Source organism: Nesoenas mayeri, assembly GCF_963082525.1.
Source record: "Nesoenas mayeri genome assembly, chromosome: 5".
NCBI classification, from domain to species: Eukaryota; Metazoa; Chordata; class Aves; order Columbiformes; family Columbidae; genus Nesoenas; species Nesoenas mayeri.
Window position 1 is genome coordinate 42,655,297 of NC_137548.1, and position 25,054 is coordinate 42,680,350.

General features: G+C 43.0%; 1 protein-coding gene across 4 annotated transcripts in view; it reads right to left on the minus strand.

The window, feature by feature from the left end:
• Positions 1–25,054, minus strand: part of AMBRA1 (autophagy and beclin 1 regulator 1) — a 134,075-nt gene that overhangs the window by 97,278 nt on the left and 11,743 nt on the right. For 2 of the 4 annotated variants that reach the window (XM_080345373.1, XM_080345374.1), the window contains 6 exons: positions 24,774–24,832; positions 23,847–24,030; positions 23,005–23,177; positions 22,130–22,196; positions 19,925–21,384; positions 2,537–2,623 (listed from right to left, as the gene is read on the minus strand). In XM_080345373.1, the coding sequence (XP_080201499.1) occupies positions 2,537–2,623; positions 19,925–21,384; positions 22,130–22,196; positions 23,005–23,177; positions 23,847–24,030; positions 24,774–24,832 (2,030 nt within the window). The remainder of the gene's footprint in view (positions 1–2,536; positions 2,624–19,924; positions 21,385–22,129; positions 22,197–23,004; positions 23,178–23,846; positions 24,031–24,773; positions 24,833–25,054) is intronic. The other 2 variants (XM_080345376.1, XM_080345375.1) reach the window with 2 other exon arrangements.

Here is a 25,054-nt window from a genome sequence, read left to right on the forward strand (position 1 = left end):
AGTACACATGGAAACTGTGGAGAATGACAGAACAGCCAAGCCGACTTTACAGAAGTTTAGCAAGGCCACCGAGGAAGAATGCTGCAGTCTACATCAGAATGTTCATTCTAAATCTGAGGGAACTTCAAAAAAAAATGTTTCCCTGCCTCACTCCTGACCTAGGTTATTCAAATATAGCACCATTACAGACAGTAGATGCAAAACCAAAACATGCACACATGCTCTCAAAGATAAATTCTTCAGATGATGTAGTTTAAAAAAAAACCAAACTCAATTGGAAACAGCTTGGTCTTAAGGAGGTTTATATATTTTTAATATATATTTAAACACATATGCACACCCAGATATATACAGATTATTATTTCACCTTCATTTCACTTTTCCACCTTATTTAAGAATATCTGAAAGGCATAACTTTCCATTACAAGCTTCTGATGTTACAAATAACTCAAAATGCAATAACACTCCTTTTAATCACATGCTCAATTTCTAACAAGTGAAAAGGTCACTTAGAAAGATCTTACTAGTCTAGCACAAAAGTATGGTTTACCGAAAAATACTCTAATCTTACCCCATTCAATCTTGCAGCTTGTGCTGATTATGCGTCTATGAAACTCATCCTCTGAAAAGGACACTTACTGGAACAGATTAACCCTCTTAGAAAAAGTTTCAACACTCTCTTCCAAAGCTCCTTATAAACTCAAGCTACTATGGCTTCTACCACAACCTAAAAACACTTGAAGAACATCGTATCAGTTAAAAAATGGTTTCGAGCAGAAAAATATTTTTGCCAATGCTCCTTATGCCAGGAAATGTCTCAGACATTGATCCCTTTTCATACATTTTACTGAGCTTCATCATAGCAGAGATCTGACAGAAGGAAAAAAAGAATTCAGTAACCTAGGCAGGCCCTCCTCCTTTTCTTTTTTAAAAGGCAGCTCCTGGAGAGCCAGAATCTCTGCTCAATATATCTGCCTGCTTTGGATTATGCATTGCAGAAATAAGAAATGGTGCATTTTCAGCCATTTAGCAGCTCTTGTAATTCATAAATTGACCTGAATGTAGTAATACCATTTAATTAACATTTGTAAAATATAATTTTCATCTTTCCAGGTAAATCAATCCATTCACCTGTCATTTAATCAACTGCCATCCAGAAAGATTTTACATTTGTCCGCATAATTCTGACATGCAGTTGCCAAGACCTCCTGCAGTTACCTGGTTTGGTTTCCCCATGACCTTACATATACTTAGCACACCCCACCTTACTTTCACCTCACTACAAACAGTTTTATTTACACCATTCCTGAGCCTTTGAACGATCCTTACAAAGTGACTTTGTTCACAATAAATGGAAAAAAAAGCCTAATATAAGATTCACCTCTACAAGGCTTTATTTACAGAGATCGTTAGCCAGAAGTTATTACCAGCATAATTATACCATGTAGCCAGTTTGCAACATAGCCTTTTATTTCAGAACTTATACTTAGAGCATCATCTGTATAAATGTGCAGATTTTGTTAATGATGTAAAAAAGAACAAGAAAAACAAAACAAACCAAACAAAACAACAATAACCAACACCACCAAGTTCCTTCAGCAACTTATTTAATTTTCATACACTAGTATTCCTGCACTCTATGATAAATCCTAGTAGCCTTGAATTCATGCAGCTATGCCAGAGGTTCCTTAAGAGGCTAAATCAGTTATATTTTACACTTACTGAATTTTCCTCATTCATAGCTTTGTTAAACCAACCTAAAGAAAGCTTATTTGTCACGATTTATTCTTTGAAAGCTCACAAAGCTGCTTGCTGTTCACAATTCTATCATTTCTTCTGACAGAGTCTGTGGGTCACATTATCCCATCTGTTTCCTTCTTAATACACTAAGTAGAAATCGCAAAGATCAGTCCTTTCCATTTTTGTTAACTCTGCCATATTTGCTTTTTCTAGTCCTCTTGAAACACACCCACCTCTTCTGGAGATTAAGCAGCACTACAGGTGTTTTTGTGTCTAATGTCAATGATTCATGACTCTTCAGAAATAATTGTCAGTATTTTTTTCTTTGTTAAGTATACATAACATCCTGGTTATACTGTCTCTCATAAGCATACATTTATGGAGACATTCCATTCTTTCAAGCATGCTGTCTGCTCACACCAGCTCCTAATTGCCTTTACTGCATTCTCCCTTACTCCTGAATACATTATTTATTTTTTCTTCATTTTTCTTCTAAAAATATTTCAAATTTATTGATATAATCTCATTTACTGTTGGACCTGCTTGCCAACTAGTGTTCTCCATCCCAAATGATTTCAGGAACCCTTATGTGCTTACTCAAACAGCAACTTTTCCCGACTCTCTCTCAGACTTAAGAGCATCTGCTCATTTTGTTTGCACCCTGCCTCTATGTCACATCATTCAGGAGGAGACAGGCTCAATATTAGGACTATTCCCAAAGGATTCAGTAAGCTATATCAAAGTTATGCTTTTGTCTATGAAACTTAAATGACTTTATATTGTATTTAGCTCTTACCTGGCTGGATCTGGGTAGATTGGATGTTCCCTGGACCCTGCTCCATCGTAGCGAGATAATGAAATGAGGGAAGACTCCAACAACCTTCTAGAAAGGAAAAACAAATGACAAACTCAAAGACTACTCAGGAACAACCCCCCTATTTATGCCCCACTTTCTGAAACTTCTTAAGACTATTAAGAGTATTTCTAACATCAGTGCAGAGAATTCTGCAACATACTGAACCACTCACTGACGGCACAAGTGTTTTCATCACATAGCTATTCAACGTGCAATATTCTCATTGCACAGGAGAAAGAATACCTCGAGTGAAAAAGAAAAGTTGTCCCAAATCCGCTTCCAAGTTTCATGAGAAAGATGCAGATGCTCCTTGTCCTTTGCAGACAAGCTGTCCCATTTTATCAGCTCCACAAACACTAACACTACATTGGCCATTTGTGAAATTCTTACCTACTCAAAGGTGGCTACACAGGGAATGAGCAGAGGAACACGGGACAAAGAACACACCTCGGTGTCTGGACTGCAAGGGTACAGCTGGTGTTTTTCACAGTAAAATAGTCAATCTTAATCTCAGGCTCAGAAAGAGAGGTTTTCAGCTACCAAAAAAAAAATGTTCATTTCCTCTGTATCTTAATCAGTCACAGGGAGAGATACCAAATATTCACTTAAGAAGTAAATGTATGCAAATGCAGCCAGACAGCTTGAATATGTGAGAAGCGAGTCTGAGTCATGAAGGCAGCAGAATCAAAAGTATAGAGCAAGAACATGTCCTCTACCATGGCTTGTATATCCACCTCTATCTAGCTTCTTGTCAGAAAGCAGAGGATGCCATTGTTTCAAGACTGACTCATTCGAGCCTATTGCAGCCATTAGATTAATTTAAGAGAGATGATTTGGGGTGGGTGTGGAGAGTGGAAAAAATCAACTGCCAAAGTTCCTAAGGCTGCTTAAGCTCCCTTTCAAGCCTTTTTGCCTCAGAACTCCTGGTAAATTCTGCTTTCCAGTCTTTGTAACTTAATGAAAACTGTTGTGGTTTGACAGTCAAAGAGGTCCAACACCACACCTGTTCTATTCACCCACACACATAACTGGTGAGAAAGATTTGAACCTACACTCCTAATCCACAGTCAGCATTTGCAATGCATGACAGCAAGAATTAACACAGGAAGCAGGAAGAAGGATCAGACATAATTCAAGCCCAGCTCCCCATTTCTAGCCAGATAAAGACAGTAGAAATGCCAAAGTGTTTTTTTCCAGCAGCCATCCCCCCATCAGGATCTTGACAAACTTTTCACCCCCTCCCAGCAACAACAAACCTTCAATTTTATATTATAAATCTAGAATACAGAAAACAACAAGAGATTGTTACAGATACTTGGAAAGGCACGTATCAGCTCAAGAGATTCAGCACTTGCTGCAAAGCACTGGGACTCTACAGAAGGCAAAAAAATCCTGTCCTCTCTGTCACGAAGTTGCTTGGCAACCATTTGTCTTATTCAAGAACAGTTATTAAATCTGTTAAACTTTCGGATCAATTAATTCCCCAGGTTATTGAGTCAAAAGCTCTAACCTTCAACACTGCTAGATATTAGGAATCCCTTGGCTCCCCAGAAAGTTATCATGCTTCAATCCTGCCTTACCAAACTCTCTCTCCTGCTCCAAATATATGTCAATATATGCAAAAACAGCTAATTCAGAAGAAATGGTGCAACTGCTTTATGAGGTATACCTTAAGTCCCATACCTATGAGGTAAACCTAGCACCTGCATCATATATAAACTGCTTTTATTCCTTCTGGGCGCAAAACTAGAGAGATTAAAATCAGTATAAAGGATATTCTACCTATTCAGTCAGCTGCCCCCTTTCTACATGACTGGCTCAGATTTCAGAGACCGCAATGCCAACATGCTTTTTAGAAGTCTGCTCTTCAGAGCTGCTTATGCAGAGCACTCCAAAACCAGCAGCTTGCAAGCAGCCTGGACATACCAAGGCTGCCACCCTACTGCACCATCCTGCCTCATCACTGGACTTAATCGGGGAGAAAGAGCCACCACAGCACACAGATCCCAGCAGTGCCACAGCCCTAGAAACAGAAGCTGCCTCCTTACAGGTGTGAGCAACCTGCACACAACACACGTGGATTCTTTGGTGCCATTTCCCTGCAGTGCTAATGGTGTCCTGACAATGCGCATACACAATCACCGAACTCACCATCCCTGTCAAAAGTCTTGGTGCCTACATACTACACAGGCCACCCTCTCTCTCAGCCTTTCAGCATCTATCCACTAAATGACACAGAAAAAAAATAAGTGTCACAAGGGAAGATGACCAGTACACGCCGCATAGCCCAGCAGGCTCTGTTAGAAAGCAGTCTCCAGGTATTCTTCAGCCATATCTCTCTTCTCAGCTTTGGAAAGGCTGGCAATTGCCTGAGAAGAGCATTGACTTAGAGGGATCACCTTCAGAAAGTAGCCAGCAACTGCACAGAAGAAAAACAAAATGAATATCAAGCAAAGGGCAGCAGAGCGGTGTGGAAGCAGGAGCAGGACACAGGTAGTAACCCATCGTAGGTCTGCCAGGAGTCCCTCTGCTTGGCTTGGGAACAGCACTTTGGGTGATCTACAGTTCTCACCTCCACACCTCACCTGATACTTGAAATAAATACCTGAAGAGCATTGCTCTACTGGGAACCTAGCACCTCAGATGAGAGCTGGTATGTGTTACTTCAATGAAACACAAACCAACAGTTGCCCGAGTCACGGGATGGTCACGTATCTGGGTAAACAGACTTCACAGCACTGTGTTTTAATCCAAACAGCCTGCACTTCTACCCCATGAAGCAGCCGGAGCTGCTGCTGCTTCAGGAGCACCTCCTTCCCAGAAGGGCTCCCTGGGAATACCAGTAGTTAGGATGTTGTGGGGAGTGGGATGACTAACCCACTGTTCTAAGCAGACTGCCCAGGACTGCCCTGGCAGATTGGAACGGTCCCAGAGGAGATGGCCTTTCCATTCCATGCCTGCCAGCCCAAACCCAGCTCCTGCACTATCTCACACCAAGACACACAAGCCACACACTAGGGCTACGTTCAGATCAGGCGGACAAAAATAATTCACCTAACAGTAACTGCTAAAAGCTACAGCTGATTTTAAGCCTGACTAGTAGTTCTTAATTGTCCTACAACTGTGCCCTCTCAGATCACAGAGCAATGAACAGGTGGATATAAATACAAAATAGTAGACAAAAAAACCAAAACAAGGCAACAGGCAGATCCAGATGTGTCATCTCTCTGCTTAATGCTCCAAAGAATAACAATATCTGTACTGAAACCAGAGTACTAAACACAAAATCTATTACTTAACTAACTCAATTCTAGACTGAGCCCTTGAGGCCAAGTTACAGATTCAAATGCATTTGGTACTGACAAATGGGTTCAATAACAGATACTATAAACATCATATATAATAGACTATAATCGATGCTATAAACATCAATAAAGTGTTGCATCTGTGACACTGATAGCATAACCTACTGCTGAAAAGTTAAATGCTTTTGAAGGAAGTCATGCTGTACTCTATCAAGTCTTAGGTGCCACGTTCATATATGCTTTTGCCACCCAAAGTCCCAGAGAGAGACACAAACTATTTGTTTTCCATAAACGCAGAGTGTAAGGTAACCCAATAACCTACCAAGGTAAATGTTGAGGTAGAGAACCTTTCTGTCAAGGAGATTAAACATAATCTATGGATGAACAGGAGTAGCTCTGTTACAGGGAAGCACTAGCCACTAAGCATCTAAGTTTCCAACAGAGAAACATGCAAAAAGAGAAATGCATATTGCTTGCATCTCCTTTTGAAACACGCTTCACTCTTCACTCCTGAGTCCTTTTGGAGCTTACAGCACATTGTTCCTCTCCCACAAACCCCATTTTTGCTACCCAGATGTATAACAGGCTAACACTAGGCTCTGTGGAAGCAATTGCTCCACTATCTCTGTCTAGACAATATGAAATTGTCACAAGTGACATCTAAAGTACAATTAGCAGAGAAACTGCAATTTCCACTCTCCTCCCCCGCTCACAAAAAAAAAAAAAAAAAAAAAAAAAAAAAATCACACATTATCATCCTCCGGGCTGTCAGTCAATGCCGCAATAATGAAGATTAAGTCTGCTCACCCTGAGAGATGCTTCTGGCCCAGCTCGCTAAAATAGGAGGACAAGGATTGTAGTTTTTTGTTGGCTTATTTTTTTTATTAGAACTACTACAAGAAGATATAAATTGCCTCTTGAGTTCAGCAGCACTGAGATATCAGCAGACTCCCTTTCTGTCAGACTTTAGTAGCTATGGAACCACAGCTCTACACTCATTCTGTTATCCAGGGTTTGCAAACCGCAGCAATCACTAGAGACGGGAAGGGAAGCAAGGTGCAGGTTACAGGTCACCTTTAGACAAGGGAAAGAAAAAGAAAGTGCACACGCACAAGACACTACAAGCAGAAAATGGAAATTTCTCAGGAATGAAGCAGCTGAATGCCAGAAGCTACAGCTCGAGAGGAAAAAAGTCATGAAGCAACCTCCTCACAGCACATCAGCCATTGCACTGTACCCACACCCTCCCCATGGGGGCGAGGATCACCATCAAAGCCTCTTGGGACAGAGTGACTCATCTCAGCGGGCTTTGAGAAGAGTTAAATGCAGCAAATTTAACTTCTCAGTAACAGTTTCTAAGGATATGCAATTCCTACACTATATCTTAAATTGCTGTCACAGAACGCACATTACTGAGCAGTGCTACTCCAAATGACACTGAGGGAAAGGCTTCCCTCCCCATCTGCAAGGGAGGCAATAACAAACAGCACTGAGGCTTAGTTTCCTTAAAATTAAAAGGGTGTTTGGTCAGCTGACATCCTCCTAAGCTGCTGCTGCACACGAACAATCAGAGCAGAACAGTAAAATGAAGGAAGCGCGCCTGCCTCTCCCACAGTCCCAGCCTTCAGTGATGAAGAGGGCCTAAGAGTAATTGATCTTTGTCCTTTGAAGCAGAAGTATATTGGCAACTCCAGCACCTTCTGTGAGTTTCCTCCTTGGGTTTTTTATCTTCCCTGGAAAGGCTTTTGTATTCCCTACTGCCCATTTGGAGATGAAACTACCACACTACTTCATATTACATGCATTTTTCAGCCCTCTGAATTACTGCCAGCAGTCAGCTCTCCTGAATGCTCATCCCTACAGATGTGCTCCTGTGGTTCCTCATGGGAACATACAGAACAGCAACATCGATAATCTCCTCCTTATGGTGCAGCAATGTTTAACCTAGAGATAACAAGAAAGCTAAAGCATAAAGACAGCTAAATGTTCTCCAGCTGCCCAATAACACTGCTACCCTCCCTTGAATCCTAAACCCAATTATTAACTGTTAACAAGCCAAATTAATACTTGGAGATCAATTATAGCCTCAATAGAACACCAGAAAACTATTCTAAACAAAAAAATCAACCAACACAATCCACTGGTTTGGGCGTTTTTCCCTTCTCTTTTCTCAGCATAGGGAAAAAATTATTTCAGACATCTCTCTATTGTGTTGCCTACTTTGAGAGAGCAACTTGAAGTCACGTAACCAGAAACCATCAAGCATTTTGTTCCATAGCTTCATTTTCCATAAAAGTTTTGTAGTTCTTGTCACACAGAAAAACATTACTGCTATCACTACTTTCATATTCAAGCTTAAAATAAAAAAGCAATCAGTATGCAGTTCTAAAGACTGCTTGAAAAGATGATTTCTAAAATTAAGTCCTTAACATAATCTACTTTGATACCTCTAAGTTAACATTTCAGCTTTTGCATAGTTATGGTTAGATACATTCAGCCTGGCATCAAAACTGAATTAAGACAGGTCAGAAGCAGATGATTAGAAGAAACAGTAAACAAAATGGTCAAACTTTTCCTGGAACAACTGTAACTGTCTACAAGAGACAGATACGCTGAGAATTTAGTACTGATAGAAACTTCAACACTTGCTTTTTGCAGTTCTCCAGGTTAGTTCTTCCATCCCTTCGTTCATATTTTTGCCACACATCTCACCCTCACTGAGGACCCAAAGTTTGCAGCTGCCTTTCTTATGAGTATCCAAGCCCTGTAATACATTCTTTTCGTCACCTTTTTATTTTTCTTTTTTAAAGTTATTCCACTAAATGAATGACCTTTGCAATAAAGTTTGCTTTCTTTCTTCAGGGAAAACAGCAAGTGCAGAGATGTAATATGTGATCACAGACACAATCCAAACAATGCTTTTGTAGAACACTCTGGCCTGTTTGTGCTAACTCTGAAGGGCACACAGGGACAGAGAAGACATCCTTCGCAGCTGGAGGTGTTAAGTTGTCAGAGAAGCAGGTTTGATATAGGACAGCAGTTTTCACAAAAAACATTTTTCCATCTTCACTGATTCTGGGTAAGAATTGTGAAGAAAACAAACTGTATGGATTTCTCAGTCAGAAAACAGAGAGCACATCAGGTTCTCAGCCAGGATGGAAAGGAGTCCATTTGGGAAGGACTGCAGGAGAAAGGAGCACAATTACATGAAACAAAGAACTGTAGGTAAGAAGAAACAGCAGAAACAAGAATTGGGATTTGAGTTCTCCTAACCACAAAGCAGGGAGCATAATTTCAAGAAGAATATGGTTAACCCTTTAAAGTCTACCTGCTTTAGTTTAACTAGAAAGTAATATCACACGATGAACTGTGCCATTACTGCACTTCTGCTCCAGGAGTAGGAACTTCAACCTCCATTTACCACCTGATGCTGCAGGCACTGTGCAGCACCTCTGGAGCTCATCATAGGGAAGGTCAACAGCTCTGAGGAAAATGACAGATTGGGTTTTTTTTAGTGGACCCAAGGTCACACTGTTAATCTATCACTTCACCTGCTAAAAAAGGCCATGTATCAGAACAAAAGTTGAGTGAGCATTATGCAGAGGTCCTCATCATAACAGTACCCAGGAAATGATTAATGCATTATTTAAATGGACAAGAGGAAGCACACATCTGTGACAGACATTAAAAGGGTCAAGAGCAGCTATGACAGCATTGATTAGTTTGGCAATAACTCCAACATGAAAAGAACAATGAAAGATCTTGCACTTTCATTTTGCAGGGGCAAAACTTGAGGGGCATGGAGAGGAGAAGAAATTTAAATCAGTTCAAGCTACTGCATGTGCTGTCTTGCTCCAGAGTGGCAGTTTTGTACCAGTTTCAGCACCTCAGCCAAGCTGAAAACAGACCCTGCATTCCTCAGTTCCTCTAGGCCCTTAACAACACATGATTATATCAGAAATTCAGCTGGAGGGAATCAGTTCCTAGTCATTATGGTGATGATAACAGGCTTGAAAGCATGGCTAGAACATAGCCACCATCAGCCTGCAGACAGCTCTACCCTTTTGAGGGCTCTTCCACCTACCTTCATATGTATAATGTCTGCTTAAAATTCTCCTTGTTCTGGGAGTTCCCAACACCACAGATTGTGTGGACAGCAGAAATCTCTGCTTAACCATGCACATAGATCTGCATCAGCTTCTGGGATAATTACATAGGGCTCCTGCTTCTCCATAGGGAATTGAAGAGGAGGCGTCTTTCCTGAGGGGGCAGAAGCTGTGCTGTTATCTCCATAGGCTTCTAGGGCTTCGAAAACAGAGGCCCCACCACACATCAGTCACTTCCTTTAAAATGATTTGTTCAGGCTGGAGTAATGAATACAGGTCAACAGATGACCAGCAGGAAATCACTTACCCCAGCAGTTCAGCCACTTACCCCAGCCTTCCTGCTTCATGAAGACAGGGGAAGGATTTGATACCAATGCATTTCAAGCAGAAAAATGAGTCAGTTTCCTGGCAGATAATGAACCCTGTTTATTCTCAGCCTTCAGTTCCAGCAGGTGCTTTCTCAAGAAGGGCAAGGGAGGGGGTCAGTTACATCAGCACACAAACAGTCATTTGGTGCAATCAGTTAAATATGTATGTGGAAAATGTTTAAAATGCATGTTAGCTGTTCAACAGACCAGAACGGCTCAACTGGAGAAATCTATAGTCATCACTATTTTGGTTACAGTTGTATTACTGAGTCAGATCACAGGTCCCTCTCTCTCCTCATGCTCCAAGCCCAGACAGTAGACGCACACTGTTCTACTGCAAGTTCTCCAGCACAGATTCTGTAATAAAGAGCAAATAATTGGATGAGGGCACTTTGTTGCAAGACACACCATGCTGTGTGCATTTATAAAGAGTGTGAAGAATAAGTGCACACACGCAATATATGTGATTGCACATCTAACGATTAAGGGCTTGTATTAGCATAAAAAAGAGGCACACTATACTGCCAACATCTACACAGAGCTACACACAAGCTACAGAGCTTTTAGTTGAGCAAGTAGGCCTGAAATAGAAGGTCTGAGAGCCTGCCCATAACTTGCTTCTTGGCAAAAGGAACGCAAAACAAAAACAAAACTAAGAGACTGTTTTAACACTGCCTCTCTGAAGCCAGACAACAAGCTCTAGGAATCACAGCTAGATAGCTTAAGCATGTAAAAGACCACCATTAATCATAAGTTGAGCATCATCCTCTAGACAGAATACTACAAATACATTAACTATGCACTTAAGTAAAAAAATTGGAACAGGAACAACTGTTCCAGGTTGAATGAGCTTGTCTGGACCTGCTGCCCATCCTGCAGCAGTTGGATCAGGAGGCCACAGCGAAGCCATGTGCAGACAGCACAGGAGACAGACAACCTAACAAAGGACGGCTTTCAGGAGGGGGAAGCTATTCACACTTCTTCCCTGTCTGTAGGAAAACTAAGAACTGGTATGTGTTTTATGGTATCCTCAAATAGTTATCTTTTTGAAGTCAGCCGTCTTTCAACTTCTAAGCAATCTGTGTTTATGTAATATCTTTGCTGCATGGTCATCTCATACAAGCTTTGCTCAAAAGGAAAAACGAACAAAAAAATAAAACCACCATCCCAAAAAACAAAACAAACCACTCAACTCCAGATCTCATTACTCCTCAGTAGAAGCAAAAACTAAGTCAATTTGAAAGCATGTACCTCTTCCATTCTCATTAAGAAACATCACGGGAATCCGATTTCAGCACGTTGCCTTGCTGCCACGTCAGAGCAGGTGAACACAAAGCAAGTGTTCTGAACAACCCCACAACACTTGTAGGAAACAGGTCTCCATTCCTGGAGACTGCAGAGAAAAAAAAGTGTGCCCATTTTTTTCTATAGGTGAACTCCTCATTGCTAGGCCTGGACTACCAAAAAAACTGGGAGAAAGGAAGTGGTTTGACTGGGGAAATATTATTAAGGTTTTTGAGAAAGCAGAGTTCTTTCTACATCTGCTTAATTTGCAAGTCAAACTGCTGCAAGAGTAACATGGGAAAAAAAAATACATTTTTGTTGCTACAGTCATTGCTGTATATCTAAATTCAGGCCAATAAAAGTAAAGAAGGTTTAAGCCTTTCTGCAAGTTTGATGAAGACTGAATATGCTCAGCTTTCCAAAGTACTCAGGGAAGCTCAGCAGCAGGGAGTGACCTCTATTAGTCACTGCAAGAGGGAAAGCCCAAGGTATCATTTTTTTCCCCCCTCCACCTCTTGGTAATCAAGTAAAAGGGCTCTAGCAACCTTACAGCATTCTTAAATCAGGAAACAAGCAAAGGCAGGGGGAAGAACCTTTGTGCAAGAAAACAGGCACTGCTTTCACTTGCTCTTCTACATAACAATTGCCATCACATTCAAGAACTCAAACTTCTACCACTTCAGTAAAACAAAATCTTTCCTGCCCACACAGAGACCACAGGCTCGATCTGCAAAGAAAACTCACAAAGCTGGATGGGTGGCAGCAATAACCTCAGAGCTCATGTAGACATCAACTGGCCATTTAGATATCACAGCAGCTTCTCCTATAGTTCAGGATGTGGTTACATTCTCATGATAAAACTGACTTGTATTTTTCATTTTTAGAAAAGGCCAAACAAACAATACTTGTCACATTTGTCCACAGCCTGCAAATCTCACCCATCAACACAGCTAATTATCATGTCTAGATGTTTGTGTCACCTGCAGATTATCACTTCACTTTACACTTGGCACTGACAAATTAGGTTTTCATTCATTCATTCCTGAACAGGCTAACTTTTCCAGAAACCATTCCCCCACTCCACAGTTTTGGCCTTCTCCCTTAAAGCCTCTTTCTCAACCACAAACCTGAATCTCTTGTCTCTGCCTGCAAACCCCTCCATAACTTTTATTTGCCCCACTGTTCCTCACTACTGAGATATTACTTACCTCTACCATCATCATTTTCAAGAATTGTAAAAAAGCATCTTTGGAATTATTTCTTATCATGACTGAAAACAGCATAGCATAAACTCTTCTGGCCAGAAAAATCCTCCTTTCCACAGCACGGTTGAGGTCTACATGCCATAAGTTTAAACAAAATGCTGAGTGCAATCAGTTAAATACGTATGTGGAAAATGTTTAAAATGCATGTTAGCTGTTCAACAGACCAGAATGGCTCAACTGGAGAAATCTATAGTCATCACTATTTTGGTTACAGTTGTATTACTGAGTCAGATCACAGGTCCCTCTCTTTCCTCATGCTTCAAGCCCAGACAGTAGACGAATGCTGTTCTACTGCAAGTTCTCCAGCACAGATTCCGCCAGGACACCAGGCTAGCAAGAGTTTCCACAAGGAATGGGCGTGAACATAATGGTTGGGGAAAGATGATATTGGGTAGGTCCACTTAGATTTGGCACAGGCCATGTTCCCACTGACGTGCAGCTTGAGCAGCCAGCACCATCCTGCTGCTATGCTTCTCCACAGCTCAGAGGTGTGACCTCCTCCTCATGTCCCCCTTCTTCAGTGAAATCAACACATCACTGCCGCAACAGATATTAAATACTCAAATTAGGAAGCCACCACTGCTGTAAGCAATTAGGGAAAAAATAGTAACATTATCCTAAATCAAAAACCAGAGCAGCACATCAGAAGTTCAAGCTCCAGCAGGAACTCAAGAACAAGCTGTAGAAGTGACTACACTTCTCCATTTTACATACAGCACTCACCATTGCCAGGCAGGAATGGAAGTTTTCCCCACCCTGTCAACCTACTTTAACCACAGACAGGTCTCAGTTAGACCACAAGTCAACACTACTATCTACAATTTAGATCTGGAAGAGGCATCCCCTCATGGCCGTGAGTAAGCCATGCCTATTTGCATCAGAAACAAAACCCAAACATATTCATGGGCATGCTTATGGAAAAGACTAAAAATTAAGGTAATAGTTCAAGGCATACTTGAACAAGAAAACACAATTCCATGGAAAAAGTGGCCACCCAGATTGGGGTCAACATCTGCTAACCATTCCTCCAGAAAATAAGCCCCGTGTTATGGAAGTCTTCTGAGGAAGGATGAGTAACCATTGAAATGCAAACAAAACCTCTGAGAAGGCAGACTGCAAAGAAATGTCTGCTCCAAGGTTGGTAGGCAATGAGTCCAGTCGAATTCTGCAGAATTGGTCTTTTACAGCTCTAACTCAGGGGCATTTGCATGTCAGAGAGACAAAATACCTGCTTCACCTCGAGGTTCACATCTGTCCCTTTCAAGCCCTTACAAAGCCAAGAGGATAAGCTGTTCCCTTGCTTGCACTCCGTATTAGAGCCATTTCCCCTCAGGATCTCCATTCATGCCTTTTCCCAAACACTGAAGAACTTGCAAATGTATGGTAACTAAGGAGATAAGCTGCAATTTAGGACTGGGAGGGGGGCGGTCCTCAAGCTACCTGTTTTCTTTATACAAGAACTCAGAAACTTTGTGGTTCTGCAGAAGACAGGAAAAGCAAGGAGCAGAAGCAACATTACCCTCTTGTGGCAGCAAAGCGATATGGAAATGAAATCTGAGAAATTCAAAAGGGAGTAGACTAGGCATTCCTTTCCACGTGTGCTATATGTATAGAGAGCTACATGCTGCGAGAAAGGCCATCAAGGCTGAAGAGAGATGTGATACAAGCTGGAGTCACTGTACTGCCCAGGCAAGTGAGAATAGTAGCATTGCTTCCACCCTACTGCACCTGGTGTGGCTTCAGGCCTTCACATGCCTGACAAGAGCTGGGCACAGAGGTCTGCATCTGGCTAACAGGCAAAGCCCCAGGGAGTGTGTTTATACCTTTGTAAGGGAAAGGCAAGACAACCAAGCTCACATTCACGATCCCATAGTTTTCTCATCTCACCTAGAGAGAAATCCTAGACTGCAAAGCATCACACAATATTAGCTCAGGAAAAAAGACTGGGTTCACACTGTGTAGCAAGAATGCAGGCAGGAGCAACCTCAATCCTCAGACAGAAGCTGGCAGAATGAAAAACAGAAATTTGACCCTGGACCCTTTAACATGGTTCCAGGGAAGCTGGTCTGCATGTGTTGCTTGTGCACACTGCATCCAACAGACTAAAACACATCAAAACACAATGCCTTTGGTCAGCTGTGCAACTTCAGCAGGTCAATTATTTGCACGGCACTAGGGACTCTGCACTGTTATACACTCACAAACAAAATAAAGGAGTTTATACAATTGTCCTCAGATAATACAAATTCCTCCACCTTATACACTCCTTCCTACCTATGTGCATGGCAAAACTATCACTCAGACAGTTCAAAAGACTTCTCAGATTTTCAGATAACTTCAAGTCTATCTTGTCTGCCAAACTAAACAGGTGAAGCAAAGCAAGTGTTGTGTGTTCATAAGACATACACACAGAAGTTACTTATATCACAGCCTACAGAATTTGCCCTCTGTGAAATGAGTGCACTGGAGTGGTTAGAGAAGTTTAACATAATTACCAGACAAAGCTTCTTAATGGAAGAATAAGGATAATAAGCATTTCCTCATGAAAGACTTGTTTCATGCAAACCTGCCTGGCAATAAGAGAGGGCTCATCTTTCATTTGCAGTAATTCATTCAAATCTCTAGTTGAAATATACAGGAAAACAATACCAGAATTGCCCCCTTAGTATGTTTCAAGCAGCTAAATCTTGAATGCATAGGTGATAAGTTTACCTTTGTGTATTTTTCTTTTTCCCCTTTCTAGAGGTTCCACAGGTTAAGGCTTGAAATATGTCAACAGAGACACACATGGCACTACTTGCTCCCTGCAGCCATTCTAGAAAGACTCTCGCCTGCAATGCCATGCCAGAACCCAGAAACAACACTAGATGTAAATACCGAGGATTTTCTTTTTTTGTGACATAATACATTCGTTCTGTAGATATCACTTACATCATATGAAAATAGCCAAAGAGGTAGCATTTGAAGATCTGGATCAGTTTTATTGAACAACATTGCACTGTACCTGTCATTAACTGATGACCTGAAATGTATTTCAGTGGAGACCACTGCTAGGATTGTATATTTTTCTTGTTCCTCTCAAACAAGCAGTTGACTGGAAGAATTCTCTTTCATTCCCTGTTCAACTCTTCATTATCAACCTGAATTGGCCCCCACGGCAACAATGGCTTAAAGTACTTACAGGATTTTTTCCCTCACTACGATTACAGTATTAAAATAATGCTCCCTCAACTCATTTTTTAATTAACAGAAAGTTATAGAAAAATTAAACTAGCTATCATCTGTTGCTCAATTATCTTTCCCCCATCCAGATCTTGCCAACAGCTTCTATCACCAGTTTTATGCAGCACATCTCACATGACAACTTCAGGGATTTCTGAAGCTCTTTTCACTTTGATGTTAGAAGTGAGGCAACGACAGAACCACAGGGGAAAACCCTACATTTGAATTATTGAAATCAGTGTGGAAAACCTCAGAAAAGTTGAAGCTCTTTCTCACCAACTTCTGCTTAAGGTAGACCATAAACCTTCCCCAATTTCATACCTCAATGACGTAGCTTCAAGAAGCACACAGCTCAACACTCACGCTACTTTCAGGCTAAGCTGAATGTGACAGGACTGCTGTACTGCTGAGGCTCTCGGTGACACATTCCTCCTAATAGAGGTGCCAGAGCTGGTAGTCAGGAATAGCTTCATTACATGCTTATTAATGCCTTCATGATTAGCCCAAGACAATTAGCCCAGCACCAGTAGAAAGAGCAGAATTCTCTCCCTACCCAGCTGACAGAGCTGCATCAACAGAATTCAAAGAACAGCTTTCATTAAACTACCTGTTAACTTAATTGACCCTCTATGGCAATGTCTTCCCAGCAAGCTACTTCTCAGTCAGGCAAGACAGGCCAAGGAATGGATCCTGCCCACAGACAAGGAATGAGAATATACACACAGAGTTTCCAGGTCCAATTTTTAATCATTTTTTTCAGCTGGCCTTGGTATATAGAGCTCAATTGCCCAATGAGGACACCTAATGGACGGACAAGGAAAAACCAAATATAAAACAAGTTACAAGCAAATACACAGACACCCCCCAATGCTAAGAACTAACCTGGGGTCCATAGGTACATCAATTAAAAGTGTTTATGCAGTTACCACCTGTACCCCCAGGCTTGAAGGCTTACCTTCCCTCCTGTATTTCCCAAGCACTTTCAGCATTACACAGCTGACATCTCATGAAACCTTAGTCACCATCTTTGCACACTGCTGCAGCTGCAAAGGTCAACAGATGTTTTGGACTATGCTGTGTGGGAATGGTTCCAGCACTTCCCATTGAGAGAGCACACCCTAGGTCTGAGAGACAAGAATGCTGAATCTGAGAATGCTCATTCTACGCAAAAATTAGGTGAGTGGGTGCTTGCTGACTTGTTATTGCTTTATAAGGGAAAAAAATATAACAAGTAATTTGAGAAGGGAAAAAAAAAAATCACACCTGCAGGATATAGCTATCCCATATGCAGGGCTCCTTTTAGGGGGAAAGATTTCACAGAGGTCCCCACAAGTCCACCCAACATGTTTAACAGGAAAGGAGATGAAGTTTTACTTCAAGCAAATTGCCATGAGCAAGTGAGACTGCTTACTACTTCCAGCTTCCTTGTCTCACAACTCTACACTTAACTTCAGTTAGAAGGGAAGCAGAAGCCGCTGCCATGCATGTTCTTAAGAAAGGTCTGATAACAGAAGCAGGAGACAGAAAACAAAAGAAGCCCTATGAGCTTCTCGGCTGTCTCTGCCAAAAGAGTTTCACTATAGGTTTCACCTTGTGCAAATTCATGGAATTCATCTGGGATTAGGCTCACACATCGAACTGCACGCTCTAATGTTTCAACAAAAAGCACCTGTTTGCACAGGTGACCAGGTGGGCAAATAGCCCTGCACAGATGCTACAGCCACTGAGCAGGCAGCACAACCACCATGGATGACAAGCCAAGTAACCCAGAAATTCAGTCACAGGACTCCAGCTGTTTGGTAGCAACTCATCCAGCTCCTGCATGCCAGGGTGGACTGAGTTAGACACCTTGGGTCATTTTTTCCTTTCAGTACTTAAAAGGGATTTGTAAGAAATATGGGGACAGACTTTTAGTAAGGCCTGTTACAATAGGACAAGGAGTAATGGTTTTAAACTAAAAACCAGTAGATTCAGACTAGATATAAGAAAGAAATTTTTTATTATGAAGATAGTGAGACTGGCACAGGTTGCCCAGAGAGGTGGTAGATGCTCCATCCCTGGAGATATTCCAGGCCAGGCTGGATGGAGCTCTGAGCAACCTCATCCAGTTGAAGATGTCCCTGCTTATTGCAGGGGGGTTGGACTAGATAATCTTTGAAGGTCCCTTCCAACTCAAACTATTCTATGATTCTATTTTAAAATTATACAACTCTCCCAGAAAATATCACATCTACAGATCCCACCACACCTCATTGTCCAAATACATGCCAACAGCCTTGATAAATAAAAACATTATTTGCCCCCATTATTTCTGACATTACAGTGACTTAGTCTAGTAAACGAGCTACACAGTGGAGATTACATGAGCCTGTACAGGTATTTCAAAAGCAAGTTAATTCAGGACTGACTCAAGTGTCATTTTAAAGCTAAATTTGTCAGCTCCTTCTCACCTCTCTACCCTTTAATAGGGGACTAGAGGATATCTGATTTAAATTAATGGCAGGTAAGTCCAGGCCCAAGAAAGAAGTAGTTACCATGTAATCAGCTTGAGATTCTCATTATGGCAGGCTATAAAAAAAACTGGGGCAAGGATTTAGAAGCAGATGAATAATTTCATGATCACCAACCACTTACTTGCTATGCAACTACAGCAACAAGAAAGGCAGCCACTGTTCCAGCCTGAGTATAATCAGCTTATCTGCAGGAAGAAGGAAAGAATTCCCTTTCCTCAGGCACTCCTGCATGCAAAGCCTCCTCAGCCAGTTACATCTGCATCCAACCTGGAAATGCTGCTTTCCTAAAGCACAGAGCATCCATTTTGAAGAAACAGCAGGACTAGACCTTTCCTCTGACAAGTGCACAAACCACTTGACAGAGAGGATGCAAACTGAAGCCCAGTAGGGAAACCCTATCCCAAGTACCAATGTAGCTGAATCATGGAGTGGAGATACTTTTAACACAAAGCACAGGTCCTTCCTGGTGCAAGTTTGATTTGGCTCACTCTGTTTCCTGTAACATATCTGAAGTTTTAAAAAAAAAAAAAAAAAAAATTCTTCCTAAAAAGAATCACCTTAAAAAAACAATACAGCAGCGCCTAAAATTTTCAGTGACTAATATGCCACCAACCAGCTCACCCTAGATTTGAGTCAATGGGAGCCACTTTCAAAACCTGCCTCTTTATCAAAGGCAATGGGTTTGGTCAAACACTCGCAACTAAGGTATATGCCCAAACCACTGACAAAGAACTTGGACCTTTTTTGCCCTGTATGGCAACATCAAGGAAATGACTGTTAACCCTTCCAACTTAACCACAACCTCAACAAGACACAACACTCAGGAAAGCAATTCTCACTACTTGTGTTCAGTTTTCCATGCCTACTCTGGGCAGATTCTCCATGCGCAGCATGTATGTGGCATGGGGCCACAAAGGACAGTGTAGCACATCCTGTGTTCTCACCCTTCTGCAGTGTCTGGGAAACACCAGGAGCACAGCTCACCCCAGACATCTGCTGCCAGAGCCTGTCCTTTTGCCTACCATCCTCCTTTCCCATTGAGAGCTCTGGTGATTGTCCTTACAACCTTCAGACACCCTCAAAACCTACCTGCAGCACAACAGTGGCAGCTAAAATAGACATCAGTGCAACATCTCTATTTTTATCTCCATAAAGACCACACAAGAAAAGGTTTTTAGCTCTGAAAATACTCAAAAACTCAGACTAGATGGGAAAGGTTTAAAAAAAAAAAAAAATAGAGGAGGAATGTCAAGCATATATCTTACCTCCTGAGTGAATCCTCCTCTGAGCTTTCCTCAGGCATTTCCTGGTTTAAGGCCTCCTGTGATACATTCCCAGGTCTGCTTGAAGCCGACTGGCTGTAAACTCTTTCCCAATGCCCCGTCTCCTGGTTAAAGACCACTCCCACGGTCCTCTCCTCCTGCGGGGTGGAAGAGCTGCCCAGCTGCAGCCTGCTAGAGGCAGGAGCTCTGCCCTCGGTTCTCTCTGCAGGCTGCACCTGGCTGGTATTTGGAGGTACACCCTCAAACGTGCTTTGGACCTGCCCTGGTGTGTAGCTAGGCGTGCTTCTTTCCCAGCGCAGCGTGTCATTGTTAAAGGTCAGCAGGTTATGACAAGCGCGACAGCGGTTCAGGTGACCCCGGGACAAATTGGAATTGTTTTCACTGCTGTGTGGAGTCTGCTGATGGGAGGGACCCGGCCGATCAGGCTCAATGTTGTTGTTGAGCATTTCTTGAGCCTGTTGCGACTGGCTGGGCTCCCCACCAATCCCCTGATCTAACTCCTGAAGCCGGTCATATTCCAGGAAGAATCGCCTCAAATCACACTGGAGCTCATTACGGATGCTGGCCGGATTGCTCGGACCAGCGCTACCACCACTGTCCGCCTCAGCCCCGGGGGCCAGAAAGCCCCTCCCTTCTGTCGCAGAGGTATAAACTGATGCCTGGGAGCCTCCCTCCTGCTGCCTCAGCACGGACAGCAAGCTCACGGAGGAGGCACTGGTCCTAGGGGGAGGCATGGCTTCCAGCTCTGAGCGAGAGCTCATGTTCAGCACTGTCCTGGACCAGTCAGACCCGCCTAAGCCCGAAGCCATCTCTCTCGCAGACTGTTGGTACCGGGACTGGTGGCCTGCCAAGGGCCCACTGAGGGACCGCCGCGTGGGGCCCAGGCTAAGGTTGCGCAGGGTGTTGCCAGCAGTGCTGCTCTGAACTGTGCTGAAAGCAGAGGGCCTGTTAAGTATTCCCTGCTCCTCCTGCGCTACGGATGCCTGCTCTGGGGGTTGATAAGGCTCTGTCTGCACAGAGGAGAAGGAAGTGCCAGTGGCCCCAGAAGACGTGGAGGGTGCGTTTTCCTGGTGAGGGAAGAGAGAAGAAGGAAGTCTTGCACTAGAGCATCGGCTGCAAAGGCACAACATCCCCAGGTGCTGGCAGCACTCTGCTGTGGGGTAGCTGACTCGCTCCCGGAGCCTGTTATAGACAGATGCCCTTGTGTTCTCACTGGCTGGAGGCGGAGGAGGTGGTGGTGGAGGCGGTGGAGGGGATGGGGTAGCAGAGTCTTGAACACTGTTTTGCTCTCCCACCTGTATGCCAGAGGAGCGGGAGGACAACATGTGCAGGAAGTTGTGGAGGAGGGGTGTGCGCCTCACAGGCTGAGATGGAAGGATAGCGCGCTGGCGATAATGCGGCATCTCTGTGCTGTCCACGGAGATCTCCACTTCCTCATCGCTCTGCAGAAGGAAGCAATCAAAGTTCAGCCATCTCACAGCAAAATCCTATACCTCCACATAAACAGCAGAAAGCCCTCTATCACCCCAGATAGATTAAAGGATGCGGTAACTCCCTTCCTAGAGGCCTTGACTTGCAAGAAATCAGCTGACTCTTTATTTCGAAGTTCATTTTATGGATCCAGACAACTTTTTCCTACAGTCCAGTGAGCTCTGACAATAGAGTGTTCATACCAACAGAAGCCTCAGCATCTGAGGGTCAGCAGCTGTGGGGAGCATTGTTAGTACCCCGTGTAGGTTTAAATCCTGCAGAATGTCACAAAAGAACTGAAAGAGCAGGGCCATTGGGACACCTGCCCCACCACTAATGAGACAGTGAGGGCAAAATAAACATACTGTGGAGAGCTCCTTAATAGCCCTGCACATAACACAAGAACATTCATGTGACCACTTAAAGTCAGAGAACTCTGCTTAGGACTCCAGGATTTTAGAAAAGCACAAGGCTGCTTAGGAATACACTAGGGTTAATGTATGTAGAGCATCTTGTAATTAGTCAGTCAATCACAGAATGTTAGGGATTGGAAGGGACCTCAAAAGATCATCTAGTCCAATCCCCCTGCCAGAGCAGGAACACCAAGATGAGGTTACACAGGAATGTGTCCAGGTCTTGAATGCCTCCAGAGTAGGAGACTCCACAACCTCCTTGGGCAGCCTATTCCAGTGTTTCAGGTCCTGACATTCCTCTTACCTGCTGGTTAGAAGGGTTAACAATTGCTGTGAGCAAGTAGTGTCCCAAGGGATCAAACCGTACCAGCCTAAAACAAAAGCAGAGCCAGAGTGTCAATCATGAGTTCACATTCCACACTGACACAAGAAGCTGGGCACAGCAGGGAAAAAATTCCTACGTGAAATGCTCGCAATGAGAACATTATTACATTGACATCATCTTCTTCTGAAGGACATCAAAAAGTTTAGACATTAAGAAGAGATATACTCATCTAGCCAAAGACTGCAGCTACTTTATAGTCTGCAGCTATTTTGTAGTCTGCAGCAACACTACATAGAAGCTAAAAGCTGAAAGCAAGCACTGCTGTATCAGTTGAAATAGCTAGGAAATTTTAAGGGATATGGACATACATATAACAAACTGGAATTTGGTACAAAGGGAGATATGAACTTCCTTTGAATGTTACATCATTGTCTGTTTAAACTGTTCAAAAAAGGCATCAAGTTTCCAGCAATACAGTTTCCTCTACAACTGCACCAAAGTAATAGCTCAGCACTCTCTTCCAACACCTTCTGGGTTCTCTCATCCTTACAGCTGACAAGTTTAACTACTAAGCATACAAAGCAACATGAAGTAGATCCTGGACATTTATTTGGCACATGTCAGATTACAAACATGAACAACCAAGCTAACTTATTATCTCCAATTGTTTATCTTTTTTCTTTTTCTGTGCATAGAAATGTTTTTCTACCAGCTGAGTCAAAAAGCTGCAACCAATGCTTCTCTCCACAGCCTCAGCGCAAAGGGTGCAGCATCCCAGAGGAATCCCTCACATTCCCCAAATCTGACCACTTTTCACATACAAGTATTCTCTTCCCCCAGAAGCAAGAACTCACCTGACCCGCTCCATTTCACTGGCTGTTTTCACCACTGCAAAAGGCTCCCGGCGACTCCAGTCCCAGAAATGTATCTCATTGGCAGTTGCAATCAGCAGGAGCTGAGCCGTAGGATGAAAAGCAAGAGACGCAATGGCATTGTTGCTATCTGTGAACCAGCTCTCACTTCCACCCTGGGTGAGGAATAAAGAATCACAAGCAGTTTATCACACAGTTTGAGATCATGAGATTTCCATGTATGCGTCATCTCTCCAGGGCTCAGCCTAGAGCATGGAAGCAACATGCTTTCTTGGCAAGAACTGCTAACTCATACGAGGTCATGCGTCATGTCTAGAACACAACACTATCTGCAACAATGACCACAAATGTATTTTTGTAGGTGTGTCTCAAGCAGCCTGTAAAATATTGCATTCCAAAGTGACCAGGTAAACGTATACACCTTGTCTCTGTGCCAATCATCAGACTAGGTAGAACTGGCAGAGCAGCAGCTCCCCTAATGAAGAGTTCAGATGTGCCATTTTTCATTCCACTGAGCACATCTTTCACATAAGCTAAACAGGCACCTTGCACAAAGTTCTCCAGCATTATCTGTATCGCTCTTATAAAATAAACAGGCAAGGCTAAGGAACATGACTTGCCTAGCAGGATTGAACAAAGAATCTGTCCCCTTCTCTCTGGACAGGAGAGGATAGCTATTATCTGTTCTATGCTTTTAGAGACAGGTCCCAGCAAAGCTTCCAAACAACTTTCTTTGATCAGGCAACATTTAGAAAGAACTCGGACCAAAAAAAAGTCACCACCCACCAAACACCAAAGGCACATATGTTTCAGGAAGGACTTACATGTAAATCCCAAATTCTAACCTCCCCATCTAGGCATCCTGAAGCAATGAGGCCTGGGATGGTGGGATGGAAAGTGACACACCAGGGAGTGCGGCGATGTCCAACCAAGGAATGAACGCACTTGCCCGTTTTCACCTCTGTGATGTAGATGTTGTGATTCACATGTGTGGAAGCCATTAGGGTCCTAGGAAGGCAGAAGGCAGGACAAACATTAGCAAGATAAGAGTATGGCAAAACCAGACCGTGGTTAGTGTCATCTCAACAGGGTCTCTTCACACCTAACCCAGCAGCTCTCCCACACAGAGCCTCACACTCAAAGGGTAAGAGGCTCCTGTTTCACCAACAGTCACAAAGCTTCCTGTGGCCAGATTTCAGGGCCCATGCAAACATGAGCTCATCTGATCCACAAGCACAAATTTGACCTTGAAAGTCAGAGTAAACATGCAGCTCAGGAGGAGCTCCTGAGTGACAATTTCGGGGCAAATAAATATTCCCAGTTCTCCACACCATCTCAACCACTGTCAAATCAAGTGACACTAAGAGAGATCCCATCTCCATTTCTGCTTCCAATACACACATCATTCTGCTCTGTTCTTTAGTCCTAGATATCCCAGTGGGTAAGCCACATCACTTGGCATGGTAGGCTAAACACCTTTTACTCTCTTGAGTTTCTTACAAAATCGCACGGTGGCCGCACAGATCCTTTTTCCTTAGAACTGTGCATCGCTTGGGTACCTCAGAAATCAAACACCAACTCTGCTTGAAGCTGTGAGATTAGGAAGGTGTGTACTTTCCATCCACGCACATCAGGAACCAGAAGTTTCACTCGGCTGTTCAGGACTGGACAACTCAATGGGCACAAGCCTCCATCACTTTTGTAAGTGTAAGGAGACTGCTGAAACAGGGAACGAACTAGGAGTTAATTACCTGTCTGGACTAAACGCCAGCAAGAAGGTGGAGCGTGGACTGTCTGGTAACTCAACTTTCTGAAAAAGCCAACAAAGCAGGAAGTGTTGCAAGTGTCATACGATCATACGTCAACTGTAAACCACACAGACAACAAGGGGAACCCACTGTAGAAACATACCTAGTATCACATCACTGCAGGAACTGAACAGAGCCAGAAAGCACATCAAATGTACAATCACGAACCAATTTATTTCAAATCTCTGCCTCCCCCGACTCCAGATCAAGCTATGCATCTCTAT